At 42.8% G+C, this 16,953-nt stretch overlaps 1 protein-coding gene across 1 annotated transcript in view; it reads right to left on the reverse strand.

Moving 5' to 3' along the window:
• Positions 1 to 2,845: 2,845 nt before the first annotated feature.
• The window catches only part of cpped1 (calcineurin-like phosphoesterase domain containing 1), a 264,451-nt gene continuing 250,343 nt past the window's right edge, over positions 2,846 to 16,953 (reverse strand). Inside the window, exon 4 of the mRNA XM_070856736.1 lies at positions 2,846 to 3,481. Within this exon, the coding sequence (XP_070712837.1) occupies positions 3,234 to 3,481 (248 nt within the window). The 3' untranslated portion in view covers positions 2,846 to 3,233. The remainder of the gene's footprint in view (positions 3,482 to 16,953) is intronic.

The raw sequence follows: 16,953 nt of genomic DNA on the forward strand, positions 1-16,953 counted from the left end.
GAATCTTAAATTAATGCCCCTGTGTTACCAACTTACATGGGGAGATAGTTTTCTGCAATTTGCCTGATCAAAACCTCTCATAATTTTCATTACCACTATTAGATTTCTTCTTAACCACCCCTGTTCTAGTGAAAAGAGTCCCAGTTTTTCCAATCTCACTATTTCAGTGCTTTGTGATATAAACTGACGACTAATGACCATTCTCAGTTGATGCTGATGTCACAATCTTTAGTCCTAAGTCTCATTACATGCCATTAAAACAATTTCTTGCATCTTCCCCAATAGCACAATTGGTAAGTTCAACACGTGAGGTGATTCAGAGCTATATGTACTGTGAAGGTCCGACGTTAAAACTCTGGGTTAGGGATTTCTATCGAGGTTGCAATGGGGACATTACCATTGAATCACTTTGTCTAGGCCGGAGAGGAAGAAATAAACTAATAATTTACCATTCTTGCTTCAAAAATGGGCATTCGTAGTTACAAGTCTGAACAGGATCAAGCTTGACTGTGATTCTCTGCAATATGTTCATGCAATACTCACTCCCTCGGCTCACATATGAAGAAAAGTCACTTGGGCCAAGGTACCAGTGGGTTGATGGTGCCCTAGGATTTATATCATATTGCCTTCAGGAAAGGGAAGAGTAAGGAGAGTGGTTAGAAAGTGGAAATTTCTACCACATGGAGAATAACATAGATTCCTTCAAGAGGAAGCTAGATAAGTGACTGAGGGAGAAAGGAATAGAAGGTTATGCTGATTGAGGTGGAGGGAGTAGGGTAGGAGGAGGCTCATGTGGAGCATTATCACCGGCATAGATCAGTTGGGCCGAATGGCCTGATTCTGTGCTGTAAATTCTATGTTATAAAAAAAAGTAACATTTACTGACAAAGTCATTGAACATGTGTGAATTACTATTACTAAAGTAACATAAGTATAATATGAGTACCAAAAAACTGGTAATGACAGTGCTATCTCTCTTTGAAATAATGCTCCTGCCGTGTCACTGAGTTGTTCCTCATATGGTTTCCATAGTTACGAAAGGATATATTTGCTTTGGAGGCAATTCAGAGAAGGTTCACTAGGTTGATTCTGGAGATGAGGGGGTTGACTTATGAGGAAAGGTTGAGTAGGTTGGGCCTCTACTCATTGGAATTCAGAAGAATGAGAGGTGATCTTATCGAAACGTATAAGATTATGAGGGGGCTTGACAAGGTGGATGCAGAGAGGATGTTTCCATTGATGGGGGAGACTAGAACTAGAGGGCATGATTTTAGAATAAGGGGCCGCCAATTTAAAACAGAGATGAGGAGAAATTTCTTCTCCTGAGCGGGTTGTAAATCTGTGGAATTCACTGCCTCAGAGAGCTGTGGAAGCTGGGACATTGAATAAATTTAAGAAAGAAATAGACAATTTCTTAAACAATAAGGGGTTATGGGGAGCGGGCAGGGAAGTGGAGCTGAGTCCATGATCAGAGCAGCCATGATCTTATTGAATGGCGGAGCAGGCTCGATGGGCCGTATGGCCTACTCCTGCTCCTATTTCTTATGTTCTTATGAATGTGAAAATTCTGTGACTTGGTACTTTTGGTATGTTGGTGACTGTGATCTTAGTTGGACGTCTTCATCACACTAAGTACCAAATACTTGGTGCAGATAGCGAAACAAAACTGGCTATTGGGGCTGAAATACTTGTGATCAGAGATAGGGATGACAGTCGAGACGTGAATCTCTCTCTTGTTGGACACGGTTTTGTAATGGGTGGGTGATTAAGAGTCCCATTAACTGAAAAAAACCCCACTGAAAAGCACAGAGGCAAAAGTTATCTTGAGCCCCGTGTGCAATAGTCAAAGCTGAAATGTCTGTCTCCGAAAATCTGATTCCAAGCAAGAATTATATAATATTCAAGCTTAAAACCTGAATCCACTTCTCCTGACAGCTAATGCCGAGCTTAAGAAAGCGTGTAAGATTCAGTCTTGGGCTGTTGCACCGTGTCAGCTTCATCAAAAGCCATGTGCTCTCATTTACAATATTACTTCTCAAACTTTATTAGCCATAAATAGAATATTCCATGTTAAAACAGTACAATAATCTGGTTTCTCCATTTGATTGATTTCTGCTCTGTTTGTCAGAATAAATGTTCTGAAGCAAGGTACCTCTGCTCCTTGCATATATCGTGATGGTTGTTTAGATCAGGTAGAGGCTGATTAGTATGTGCTGGGAGATCAAGTGATAGAAAGTAATAATGAACAAGCAATGGCAAGATCACAACTTGATAATCCTCTATGAAGTCAAATTTAAATGTGTTTTGCTTTATATAGTTTAATTCAATTGAACTAAAGACCAAGTCGGTTTGTTATGAAGAATTACCATTTAGATATGTTGTCAATTTTGCACTCAGTGCTCTGAAGGCAAAAATTCTGACTGTATTGAAAAGATTGACCTTAATGGCACTTGGATTCTGAAAGTTGTGCTCATCTTGATCCTGGATACACGATCATTACCAACAAATAGGACGGTTTGCAGATTACGGAGTTCTCCAGAATGCCTGTGCTTTGCACTTATGACAAGTATGAAATGAAAGTAGTGATGGGCCCAAGCTGTCTTGTTACCGCAGTGACACCTAATTAACACCCTGGTCGGACATGCCACAAAGTGTCTGCCTGAGGTTCTGCCCATCGACGAGCTCTTGAAGTGATAATTAAAATTCGCCATAGGTGGAATTCTGCAAACTGTGCCTTACACAGAAAAACTGTTGCTATAATTGTCAATTAGCGCAGCAATGAACATTTCAAAAACAAAATCCTTACCATTTTTGCTAATTAAGGAACACACTTTTGGTGTTCCGTGTTTACATTTCCTTTATTATTTGAGATACTTCAAAGTGTACAGATTGTGTAGAGATTGAGTACAAATCATGGATTAAAGTGATGACAGCTGGTAGAATGGGGACACAGATGGTAGCAAAAATAGTGCCATAAAAATCTTAACATTTTGTGTATAATTGCATAAAATAACAGCCAGCTAGCTAAATATATGGAAAAATGTACTGTTGATTTGGTAGAGGGCACATATTGGAGCTCCCAATTTAGTGTTGCAAAATAAATCTTTCTGGCCAATTCATCGTGTGATTATACAATGGACTTTAGCAGAATTGCAAATTTACCCATTAATGCCGTTCATCTTGTGATGGTCCTTGTGTGCACTCATAAAACAGGCTCTTCTCAGCACCTTTCATTAGAGGTGGACGTTGGGAACATTTACTTCAAAAAGGTCTGATATCGCCTCGTTAATTGTAAGGTCGCTTAGTTCATCCAGACTGAAGTACTTGTGGTGGATTTTCTCCTCTGTCACTGCCACCACCCGCACTCCATGCTTGTCCTCTCCCAGCTGGCAGCCTATAGCCGATGACACCACCATATCCAGATCGTTAAACATGCCACCGGCATTCCGATGGTAGTGGCCAGAGAAGACCGCTTTGACACCTGGGGGAAAAAAAATCAAAATAATCAACAACAATTTGTATTCATATAGCGCCATTAACGTAGTGAAACGTCCCAAGGCGCTTCACAGGAGTATTATGCGATAAAAATTTGACACCGAGCCGCATAAGTAGAAATTAGCGCAGGTGAAAAGAGGTATGTTTTAAGGAGCGTCTTGAAGGAGGAAAGAGGTAGAGTGGCGAAGAGGTTTAGGCAGGGAGTTCCAGAGCTTAGGGCCTAGGCAACAGAAGGCATGGCCACCAATGGTTGAGCGAATATAATCAGGGCTGCTCAGGAGGGCAGAATTAGAGGAGCGCAGACATCTCGGGGGGGAGGGAGGGAGGGGGTGGGGGGGGGATTGTTGGGTTGGAGGATATTAGAACTAGGGAGGGGCGAGGCCATGAAGGGATTTGAAAATAAGGATGAGAATTTTGAAATCGAGGCGTCGCTTATTCGGAAGCCAATCTAGGTCAGCAAGCACAGGGGTATTGGGTGAGCGGGACGGTGCGAGTTAGGACACGGGCAGCCGAGTTTTGGATCACCTCTAGTTTACATAGGGTAGAATGTGGGAGGCCAGCCAGGAGTGCATTGGAATAGTCAAGTCGAGAGGTAACAAAGGCATGGATGAGGGCTTCAGCAGCGGATGAGCTGAGGCAGGGGCGGAGACGGGCGATGTCAGCATAACAACGCGATGTCAGCATAACAACAGATTGTCAGCATAGCAACAGAATGATGCACTTCTCTACTCAGTTCAGTTTCCTTTGACAGACATACTGATGCTAACATTCTATACAATATTTCAGCCATGCAAAGAATTTTACTTCTTAAATTCTGAGAATGGCTGTAAAATGTATTAAATACATGCTTGAAATGATGGTTAGTTACCACTGTGCCCCATTGGATTTCAGTGAGTGGAATCAATGTGTGTGGAAACTGTTGTGCTGTTTCAAGGACTCGGAGGAATTGGTGAAGAATTCTTTTGTATGCAGCAAATTTAATTTGCAAGGTTGTCTTTGCAGGGCAACTTGACGCTTTCTTTTCCACAACACTGTTTACCCTTGATTTTTAAAGGAATGAGCCAAGGCTCTGAGCTGATAAGTTTCCTTGGGGAAAGCCTCATTGTGTTGATAGAAAATCCCAAACGCCATCACAGTTGTTTCTGCCAGCTGCTACACGCAAGAACTAAGCTACAATATTGCAGACAAACTACAACAAAAAGCCCTCCATATTTGTTTAATGTTTACCTTCTTTCCTTTACGCTCTCTGTCAAAGAGAGCACTTGGATGGACTGTTCTCAGCCCTCCTCCAATTTAAGTGTGAAGAGGAGCAGGGTTGGTTTGGGAAAACCCATCCTCTGTTTTATCCGGGGGGGGGGCCAAACCAGAACTCTGGGGTCAATTTTCAACTTCATCACCTGAGTGGTAAAGTGGCAGAACAGCGTGCCCACCCGTTGTGGCATAGTTACTTCTCTCAGCGATTTGCTTAAGTTGCCGTGAGGAGTGGAGAAGGTATGCTTTTAAAACAACGATAAAAAGTAATCTGACAATCCATTTGCACCGCTAACTTTATCAGGCAAAATTGCTTTAAATGCTGCTTCCTCCTCAGTCCGGTGGTGAGGTAGTCAACTTAATCCAGTGTGGGAATGAGTGTGTTTCTGCAACGCGTCCCACCTATCTTTGAGAATGGGGCGGGAGAGGGGGAATGGTCCGCCCTTTGCGCCAAACAGCTTTATATCAAACAAATCTTGGAGGTTTTTGTTAGTTATGAGTGGATCAGGATCACTGGAAACTCATGCAGCAGCAATGAGGAAGGATAACAGAGAAAACGACGGGAACACTCAACAGGCCAATCAGCATCTGTAGAGAGGGCAGCCAATTGACTTTTTGGTTGTGTACCCTTCTACAAAACTGAAAAATAAGAGGTGAACAAGTACAATCAGAAGAAGGGCAATAAATTTTATATATACAACCACAGAGAAGAAACACTAGGAGAATGATGTATCAAACCATTGCAGTCAAGTAATAGAAACATTAAGACATTAATGGACCAAAGGATGTGCCATTAGTGAAGGAAGTGATTGGCATGTGGTAAATGGGAAAGAAGACAAACCTGGGGGTCAGTGCTTAGCTCACAAGTCACTGAAGTCCGTGGCAGTTTGACACTAACTTCATTCCCAGAGTCGGGCGATAGCTTCCCTCAGCCATATTTTTGTTCTATGCAATCCAATCTAAAAGCGCCACAGATCATTTCTCCCAGAATATCAAATTTAACCATTTTAGCAATAAAAGAATGAAAGATGTGTGCATTGTTTCATTTCTTTTTACAATGCCCAGTACTGATTGTTAATCTTATAATTTATTTAAATTCTTCCTTTCCTCTGAGGAACTGAGTAACCTAATTGTACCAAAATATTTGAAAGTGTTTACATAAAAAAATAGTTTATCTATTAATATTCAGAATTTGTCTAATAAGCATGTCTAGATATCCAGCCTGAAGGTTAGTTTACAGCGTGACTCATTGATCAAAAAATTCTCGATAACTTGAATGAAATAAAAGAACCAAACTAGGATGAAAATTTTAACAGAACTTCATTGAGCAATTTGGATTTTGGGACCTTCTGGAGTTCAGTGTCACTCAAGGCAGCTCTATGGTAATGCCATTTGACATTTCAATTTATTCAGCTTGATAACATTTTACGGTGTTTATACGGCTTATTCAATCATTTGACATTTCAAGCAGCCACTCTCACTATTGACCCAAGTAACCTGTATACACTAGCAATGCACAGACACTGAGAAATCATATGCACACCAATATAATTTAGAACAGAAAGATATAAAGGTAAATAACTGGCAAAAAGAATTTCAAATAGGTGACTGAATAAAAGACTACGATAATTTGAAAGAAATATCTCGTCACAGACTCTCTTTCCAAATGCACATTGGGCCAGAATTTTCTGTGACTGGCGATCAAGCGGTGCCCGCTATTCGTTCGTTAGACTTGCTCTTCTACGTGGCAAGTTTCTGCAAGTGGGGCATCAAAACAACACGGTGCCCTCTACATGGCATCTGGGGCCTGTGTCAACAGGGCAAGCAACTCAGTACGTCTTAACCAATCAGATTGAAGAATTGTTAATGAGCAGCGCAGAGTCTGAACCAGGAAGAGTTGGTTAGAATACTAAATTCAATGTCCAATCGGGTGCAGAATGCAAAATAATGAGAGGGAAAGAAAGATTGGATTACAAGAAATAAAGAGAGAGAAAAAGGAAAAGTTAAAAAAATATATAATTTATTTTTTTAAATCTCCAACAACAATGAAAAGCTGAAGGAATGAAACCCCGCACTTTTAAAATTACTTTTCAGACAGAAAATCTACCTCGGCACAGCCTCGATGGGCCGAATGGCCTCCTCCTGTGCTGTAACCATTCTATGACAGGTTGTTTGGCAGTAATTAAAACTTATCACGCTTTTAAAAAGGTACTTAGACTGAAATGGACAAGCCCTAACTTTCTGCTGCGAGTTTAAACTGTTTTTAGGACGTGTGTATAGGAACTTGATGGCGTGCAACACTTTTGAATGGGGAGCCAGGCGGCAGGTTGTGGTCAGCTTATGGAGGAGTACCGCATCTCGGACAGCAACTTCCGGGTTTTCGTATTTCGCTGCGCCTGCTACTGTTAGCCTCAATGTTATGTTTACATTAAATTCTGTCCCAATGAGTTTATCCAATGAGCTGCTGAACCATACAGACCAGCAAGATCCAACATTTGGTCTGTGCTCGCTGCAGGGGTAACTGATCTGAGACGCTATAACTGGCCTCAGCAGCCCAGGGTTAGGGAGGGAAACTCAGACAGGGTTTTCACTCCCGATCACCATCCAGTGATCCCTGCTGGGCGTTCCCATCTGTAGGCATCAGGTGAGGAGAGGATCTGTCTCGTTTAGGATCCCCATGATTAAATAACCCGCTGACTCTAACTGTCCAGACTCACTTGAATAATGGTAACGTGGGTGAAGTGTCAGATGATGACGAGCATCTGTGGACAAAACTCCAGTACGGGATGGTGGTGTGGTGGGAGGGTCAACACCTTCAGGAGAGACTGGAGAGAAAATTGGCAAGAAAAGAGAGCAAAACAATCTGTCTTCCTCAGGCCACCTTTCTAACCTCGGCCTCCGAAACACTTCGGGGTAGATCTTTATCTTCACTGTCTGGCCGGTATTCTGAAATCAATGGGATGTAATTTGGACGAGTTCTACAACAGGCAGGCAAACTACTCTGCCAGATTACTGCCCAGGTGGTGAGGAAGAAGATCTATTGCAATAGAAACATAGAAAATAGGTGCAGGAGTAGGCCCTTCGATCCTGCACCGCCATTCAATAAGATCATGGCTGATCATTCACCTCAGTAGCCCTTTCCTGCTTTCTCTCCATACTCCTTGATCCCTTTAGCAGTAAGGGCCATATATAACTCCCTCTTGAATATATTCAATGAACTAGCATCAACAACTCTCTGCGATAGGGAATTCCACAGGTTAATAACTCTCTGAGTGAAGAAATTTCTCCTCATCTCAGTCCTAAATGGCTTACCCCTTATCCTTAGACTATGTCCCCTGGTTCTGGACTTCCCCAACATCGGAAACATTCTTCCCACATCTAACTTGTCCAGTCCCATCAGAATCTTATATGTTTCTATGAGATCCCCTCTCATCCTTCTAAACTCCAGTGAATACAGGCCCAGTCAATCCAGTCTCTCCTCATATGTCAGTCCAGCCATCCCGGGAATCAGTCTGGTGAACCTTCGCTGCACTCCCTCAATAGCAAGAACGTCCTTCCTCAGATTAGGAGACCAAAACTGAACACAATATTCCAATAATTCCCTCCCCAGTCACCTAGCTTCCTAATACACAGTAAAGGAAAATGAGAGAAAAAAATACTAGTATTGTATTTCCTGTTAAATATACTTTGATACTGTAGATCATAGCATAATTTCCACAAAATATTTTTCATGTTTTATGGAGGTGACCTTGCATTGTAATGACTGGGATTATTTTTCCTACGAAATGAATATTCAAAACAGAAACATTTTAATCCCATCCTCCGAACAAGAAATTAGCATTTGTGCCGAGCCACTGAGGAATGTAATCTATCGTGAGGGGGATAGATAAAGTTCTCTGCAGCCAAGAGCGTGAGTCCAGAAGACTGTGTTGCCTGCCCGGTGTCAGGGTTAAGGACATCTTCACAGGGCTGGAGAGGAATTTGGAGTGGGAGGGGGTAGATCCAGTTGCCGTGGTCCACATGGGTACCTATGACATAGATAGGACAAAAAAAGAGGTTTGCTGAGGGATTATGAGCAGCTAGGGGCCAAATTAAAAAGCAGAACCACAGAGGTAATAATCTCTGGATTACTACCTGAGCCACGAGCAGATTTGCTATGGGTAAATAAGATCAGAGAATTAAACATGTTGCTCAAACATTGGTGTGGGAGAAATTGGTTTCGGTTCGTGGGACACTGGTTGTTATATATGTGGACTTGTATTTACTCTGTACAGCCACTAGAGGGCTTATTCCCTGGAGTCCCAAGGGATCCCATAATCCCTTGGGAGCACAGGTATTTAAGGAGGCTTCACAGGTTGGTGAGGCACTCTGGAGACCTGCAATAAAAGACTATGGTCACACTTTACTTTGAGCTCACAGTGTTCAGTCTGACTCTTTCTCCATACACAACACCGGTACCAGTACTGGGGTAAGAGGGAGCTGTTCCGTTTGGACCGGCTCCACTTAGACCACGTTGGGACTAGGGTCCTGGCGAATCAAATAACTAGGGCTGTAGAGAGGGCTTTAAACTAAATAATGGGGGGAAGGATTCAGGTGAGTGAAAATTTAAAAAGTCAAAGAATAAGGAGAAGGCAATAGATCAGGGTAGCACTGGGGGAAATGAAAACCAGTAGCGTGCCAGGAAGGGACAGAATGTATAAACATAAAGGTGAATCAGAAAGTGGGGTCAAAGCAGGCAAAATGGTAAAAAAACAAATTTAAAAGCTCTTTATCTGAATGCATGTAACATTCGTAACAAAATAGATGAGTTGACAGCACAAATAGATACAAATGGGTATGATCTGATAGCCATTACAGAGACGTGGTGGTTGCAAGGTGTCCAAGACTGGGAATTAAATATTCAGGGGTATTTGACAATTCGGAAGGACAGCCAGAAAGGAAAAGGAGGTGGGGTAGCACTGATAATAAAGGATGAGATCAGTGTGTTAGTGAGATACGATATTGGCCCAGAAGATCAAGATGTTGAATCAGTTTGGGTGGAGATCAGGAATAATAAGGGGGAAAAGTCGCTGGTGAGCGTAGTCTATAGGCCCCAGGAGAGGCGTGAGTTCGGGGCCCAGAAGAGGCGAGGGCCCAGGGGCAGCACGGGCCAGCCCACACTGCAATATGTGTGCGTGCTTGGTCCGTGCAGCAGAGCTGGTCGCCAGTTGTCTTGGGTAATCCTTGCCACTGGACCAAGACCTAGCTCTGTCAAGCTCGTGTGGTGGCTGGTATGCAACGGCCACCACACGTTAAAAAAAATCCAAGCAAGGCAGCTTCCACCCTTCAAGATGTAGTTTGGGATCTGGAATATTAGGTCCTTCATTGAAACACCTGTGAACTCATTCCTTTTGAGTGTGGAAGCAAGTCATCCTCGCTCTGAGGGACTGCCTATGATGATAACAGTAGCTACACTGTTGGACGGAGTATAAATCACGAAATAATGGAGGCTTGTAATAAAGGAACGACAATAATCATGGGCGATTTTAACCTTCATATTGATTGGACAAAGCATATTGGCCAGGGTAGCCTTGAGGAAGAGTTCATAGAGTGTATCCAGGATAGTTTCCTTGAACAGTACATTACAGAACCAACCAGGGAGCAGGCTATCTTAGATCTGGTACTGTGTAATGAGGCAGGATTAATAAATGATCTCCTAGTAAAGGATCCTCTAGGAATGAGTGACCATAACATAGTTGAATTTCAAATTCAGTTGAAGGATGAGAAAGTTGGTTCTCAAACCAGTGTCCGAAGCTTAAATAAAGGAGACTACAAAGGTATGAAGGCAGAGTTGGCTAAAGTGGACTGGGAAAATAGATTAAAGTGTGGGACAGTTGATGAGCAGTGGCAGACATTTAAGGAGATATTTCATAACTCGCAACAAAAATATATCCCAATGAGAAAGAAAGACTGTAAGAGAAGGGATAACCATCCATGGCTAACTAAGGAAATAAGGGATGGTATCAAATTGAAAACAAAGGCATACAATGTTGCCAAGACCAGTGGGAGGCCAGAGGATTGGGAAAACTTTAAAAGCCAGTAAAGGAAGACTAAAAAAATATTAGAGGGAAGACAGATTATGAAAGTAAACTAGCACGAAATATAAAAACAGATAGTAAGAGTTTCTACAGGTACATAAAAAGGAAACGAGTGGCTAAAGTAAATGTTGGTCCCCTAGAGGATGAAACTGGGGAATTAATAATGGGGGACAGGGAAATGGCAGAGACTTTGAACAAATATTTTGTATCGGTCTTCATGGTAGAAGACACTAAAAACATCCCAATAGTGGATAATCAAGGGGCTATAGGGAGGGAGGAACTTAATACAATCATTCCCATTTAAGAAGTAGTACTCGGTGAAATAATGGGACTAAAGGCAGACAAGTCCCCTAGACCTGATGGCTTGCATCCTAGGGTCTTAAAAGATGTGGCTGCAGAGATAGTGGATGCATTGGTTGTAATCTACCAAAATTCCCTGGATTCTGGGGAGGTTCCAGCGGATTGCAAAACCGCAAATGTAACACCCCTATTTAAAAAAGGAGGCAGACAAAAAGCAGGAAACTATAGACCAGTTAGCCTAACATCTGTCGTTGGGAAAATGCTGGTGTCCATTATTAAGGAAGCAGTAGTGGGACATTTGGAAAAGCATAATTCAATCAAACAAAGTCAGCATGGTTTTATGAAAGGGAAATCGTGTTTGACAAATTTTCTGGAGTTCTTTGAGGATGTAACGAGCAGGGTGGATAAGGGGGAAAGAGTGGATGTGGTGTATTTGGATTTCTAGAAGGCATTCGATAAGGTGCCACATAAAAGGTTACTGCACAAGATAAAAGTTCACAGTATTGGGGGTAATATATTAGCATGGATAGTGGATTGGCTAATTAACAGAAAACAGAGAATCGGGATAAATGGGTCATTTTCCCGTTGGCAAACAGTGACTAGTGGGGTGCCGCAGGGATCGGTGCTGGGTCCACAACTATTTACAATCTATATTAATGAATTGGATGAAGGGACCGAGTGTAATGTAGCCAAGTTTGCTGATGCTACAAAGATGGGTGGGAAAGCAAATTGTGAGGAGAACACAAAAAATCTGCAAAGGGATATCGACAGGTTCAGTGAGTGAGCAAAAATTTGGCAGTATAACGTGGGAAAATGTGAGGTTATCCACTTTAGCAGAAAAAATAGAAAAGCAAATTATAATCTAAATGGAGAAGAATTGCAAAGTGCTGCAGTACAGAGGGACCTGCAGGTCCAGCAAGTAATCAGGAAGGCAAATGGAATGTTGGCTTTTATTGCAAGGGGGATAGAGTACAAAAGCAGAGAAGACCTGCTACAACTGTGCAGGGTATTGGTGAGGCCACACCTAGAGTACTGAATACAGTTTTGGTCTCCGTATTTAAGGAGGAATATACTTGCATTGGAGGCTGTTCAGAGAAGGTTCACTCGGTTGATTCCGGAGATGAGAGAGTTGACTTATGAAGATAGGTTGAGTAGGTTGGGCCTATACACATTGGAGTTCTGAAAAATGAGAGGTGATCTTATCGAAACATGCAAGATAATGAGAGGGCTCGACAAGGTGGATGCAAAAAGGATATTTCCACTTATAGGGGAAACTAAAACTAGGGGACATAATCTCAGAATAAGGGGCCACTCATTTAAAACTGAGATGAGGAGGAATTTCTTCTCTGAGTGTTGTAAATCTATGGAATTCTCTGCCCCAGAGAGCTGTGGAGGCTGGAGAATTGAATATATTTAAGGCGGAGATAAACAGATTTTTGAGCAATAAAGGAATAACTGTTTATGGGGAGCAGGCAGGGAAGTGGAGCTGAGTCCATGATCAGATCAGCCACGATCTTATTAAATGGTGAAGCAGGCTCAAGGGGCCAGATGGCCTACTCCTGCTCCTATTTCTTATGTTAAACACATCTCGTTACCACTTTAACTAATTTTAATCCTTTACCAGATGGCGCAAGTAAAATACAATCTGAAGACCTATGGGATATAATTTATATCAGTTTAGCCTTTTTGTGAGCTAATTATCCCAAAGGGTTTCAAAATATATACATAGGTAAGTACTTTGTGCTAATTTCTTCCACTTACAGGCCAGAATCTTCCCAGCTCTGCAAGTGCAGGTCTGGAGGCAGGCCCGCTGTGAAAATGGCCGAGATTGACAGCAGGTTGACATCCTGCTCTAAAAACCCCCCTCCGTTTCTGACCTGTCAGGACTGCGTGTGAATTGCAAACCCGAGAGCAAGTGGAAGGCCAGTTAATTAAGATAGTTAAGAGGTAGCTGAATGCTACTTAAGAGGATTATAAGCAGGCACTTACAATTTCACCAACCTTTTGACGGGTTTGCCGTCCCTCGGGGAACATGCCACGTAAGTGGAGTCGGGTTCTCAATGACTCTCCATTACTTTGACTAGTTGACAGCTGCAGAAGTGGTATAACAGCTACTACTTCACAGCTGTTCACTTTCCAATGTCAGAAGCTGAAGCCTTCATGGTTTGGAAGAAACTTTTGACCTGTATGCAGTTTGGAAGTGTTTGCTGTGAACTCTCTATTCACTGTCACCTCCTTGGAGCAACCTCTCTCACCACTGACAGATCGCTTCTATCATCTCAACCTCACCTGCCATCTATTCCAGTAGTATCGGTGCACTTGAAAAAAAATCTCACCTTGGTCCTCAGAATCCCACCACGATCAGCCCCAACACCAACATCACTAAACACACCAGCATTACCAACAACAACACCACCTTCTCTGCAATCACCTGATAATGCACAGGGCATCATCACCTGACCACATTGCTGCCCGGGAGACTAGGGATGGCCTCACCATGGCCACATTTACTTCACTTGACACTGTACACCCTGGCTGCCACATGATGCGCCAGGTTGGCACCACCTCACACCAGAACCATAAAGCATCCCTGCAATGCCTAAGCCATTCCTTTAACACTCATCACCATTGTGGGGGGTATCCTTATGTCTAACCATTCACTTCAACTCACTAAGCCACTTCCAAAGGTACACACAAATCGGTCCAAGAGCATAAAGTGTTGAAAATATAGGGCTAGACTTTCCACTATGGGGCCATCGCCCAAAAAAATGGATGATTTTCCAGCGATGTAGGATGTTTCGGCCTTGCTGATCGCCGGCACGTCGCCCATTTCTTTTTGCAATTTTGCACTCGGCCTCACCCCGGCGATGTCAAATGGGCGATGTGATTTTTCGGCGATCTCACAATCATCCACCTAAAACGGAAGTGAAAAAAAAAGCTTCCCTCGCAATGCTACTGTGCGCATGTGTGGGATTTTTTTCGTGTTTTTTTTTTCCTTTGCTGCGTTTTGAGAGGTCAGGGGTCATCACAGATGCTCAGAAGCACAGGGAGGGTCAGAGAGAGAGAGAGAGAGAGAGAGAGAGAGAGAGAGAGAGAGAGAGGAAAGAAGTGTTTGCATTGCCAGATAAGTTAGTGTGAGTAGAATAACCATTTTTTTAATATTAATCCAAGATTAATCGGTTTTAAACTAATATATAGCACTCAAAGTTACTCTAACCCTAAAATATAAACCCAAATATATTGTATAAAATAATGATCAATATACTTAACCAAAAAAGTGAATGGAGGCCGATTTGGAACGTAAAAGGGCTAAGCCCTTTAGCGAGGAGGCGAACGAGACCCGGGTGAGCATCATGAGCGGCAGGTGGGTAGACTTAACACTGGGTGGGCAGGGGAAACCTCCACCCTATGCATACCGTAGAATATGGACAGAGATTGCTGATGTGGTTACATCGGCGTTCAATGAAGTGCGGACACCGGACCAGTGCCGCAAAAGATGGAACAGCCTGCTGTCAGCAGCCAGAGTAAGTTGCATTTTATATTTAAAATTATACATATTTTATATTTAAATGATGTATGGAAATTTAAATTGGAATCTTCAATGTCATTTTGTTATGGTATTAATTAATTAAATTATGAAATAATTTATGCATCCTAATACTAAGTTGAATTTTGTATTGTGGAATATTGTTCTTATTGTTCATATTGTTCATATGCAATTCAATGCAAGGTTGACTTATGAAGATAGGTTGAGTCTATACTCATTGGCTTTCAGAAGAATGAGCTGTTGTAATTCAATGCAAGATCCTAATTGAACATTTAATTATGTCAATCTGAAATGTTTATTACCAAGTCAATTAACTTATGCCATGCAATGTTATCTTATCATTCACAGAAGAAGATTTCACTAAATTGAGCAGAGCAAAGGAGGACAGGCGGCGGCTCGGCTCAGATCCAGATCCTAAGTGAATACGAGGAACTTGCGGTCGCCCTAGTGGGGCCTGACAACCGTTCGGTCACAACCCGTGGTGTGGCCAAACTCACCCTCGAGTCTCGTGAGTAATGGGAACTGTGCAATGTATCAAACATTATCAAATACATCTTTAAAATATCTTAGTTACTCTTGTAATGTCCTGCAATGATAATGTTTTATGATATATACGTTTGAGGTATTCATGATTCACAAATGAGGTCATGTCAGCCCTGATGAACCATTATGCATATGGGGTATTGAAAATTAGTCATATGTATTGGGTTATTGAAAAAGTGTTATGTATTGATATGTATGTTTATTAGTAATGAGCACCGTTAATGTCCTAGTAAGTTGTATTTAAATGTTTAGAAATGTCATTTGTCTTTTTAAGGTCAAGTGTCGTTGGAATCAGGAACATCAACAAACTCGCAGGAGGAAGAGGAGGAACACACTCAAACTGTGGAGGAAGAGCAAGAGGAGGAGGAGGCGTTGGAGGAGCAGGAGGAGGAAGATGATCTTGTTTTTGTGGGGGGGGGCAACAACCTGCGACCATCTCAATTGAGATGGAAGAGGCACCGGGACCAAGCAGTGTACAGGTGGTGATGCCAAGGCGTGAAATTTTGCCAACGCCAGGGCCAGACGGAGAGCTTGATATCCCTGTGCAGGGAGACGGTCGCAATCGGTCGTGACCTTATCCAGGGTTTCTCCGCAAACTGGAACCAGTTCTCCGCAAACTGGAGCCAGTTTCCAACAACCTGGAGCGAGTTCAGTACGAACTTCTCCAACTGGTCTTCCGTGCAATCACAGACAGCACGGGAGACGTTGGAGGCAATTCGTGAGCAAACCGCCGCAACCAATGCCCTTGGGCTGCACATGGCGTTGCACCCCGTGTCAGCTTGCAGCGAGAACCCGAGCACCCAAGCGAATACGGAGGACACCGTTCCTCCGGACTCGGAAGTCGAGCCTCAGGCTTCAACTTCCTCTCCTTCACCTCCACCACAGCAGGAAGTCTTACCGTCCCACACTGCACAACGTCTTGGTGTCGGTCAGCATAGACCAAAACGGGCAGGTGGGGTAAGAACACGGGGCAGGAAAGGACCTGGAGGGAAACGTGGCTGCAGGTAGGGGGGGGGGGGGGGGTTGTTTATCATTGTTTACTTGTTTAATTTTTGCATTGTTATTGTTAATTGTTATCGTTATTATTGTGTTTAATTCATTGGGATTTGAAGGGAAGGATGGGTTTGGGGGGAGGGCGGTGTTGGGTGGTGGGTGGAGGGAGGGTGTTAGTTTTTTAACAATAGTTTTCTTTTTTGTTAATAAAAAAAACCCTTTAATTCAACAAATGTTTTTGTGCCTTCTCTCTTAGTTACATTAGTTAACAAATTTACAGTTGTTGATCCTTATTTGCTGATACTTTTACTGTTGCAGTACTTTCCTTAAACTGTACTTAAAGTAATCATTAATGCCGATGATAGGCCAGTATAGGCAAGACAACAATGAGAACCCCACGCAAATTAAACTTTTGATTAACCATAACTGTAAATGAACATTTGAAAATCTACAATGATAGTTCATGCAAAGCGTTCATTAATTAGCTGCTCACGCAACAGCTTAGTGGCTGTGTAACTGCCCCTGGCTATTGTTCTTCGGGAGGGGGTTGGTGGTCCCTGTGCTAGATCGCCAGGCTGATTGTGCTCCCCTATGCCTTCGCCTGCGTCCTCTTCCTCCTCGCCGGCTGGTTTTTCTGTCTCCCCTCCTTCTGGAGGTGGTCCTGCAGCCCGATCTGGCATTACTTGTCCTCTTCTTATAGCTAGGTTATGCAGCATGCAACACACCACAATAAACTCTGCGACCTGG

Source organism: Pristiophorus japonicus, chromosome 15, assembly GCF_044704955.1.
Source record: "Pristiophorus japonicus isolate sPriJap1 chromosome 15, sPriJap1.hap1, whole genome shotgun sequence".
Lineage (NCBI taxonomy): Eukaryota > Metazoa > Chordata > Chondrichthyes > Pristiophoridae > Pristiophorus > Pristiophorus japonicus.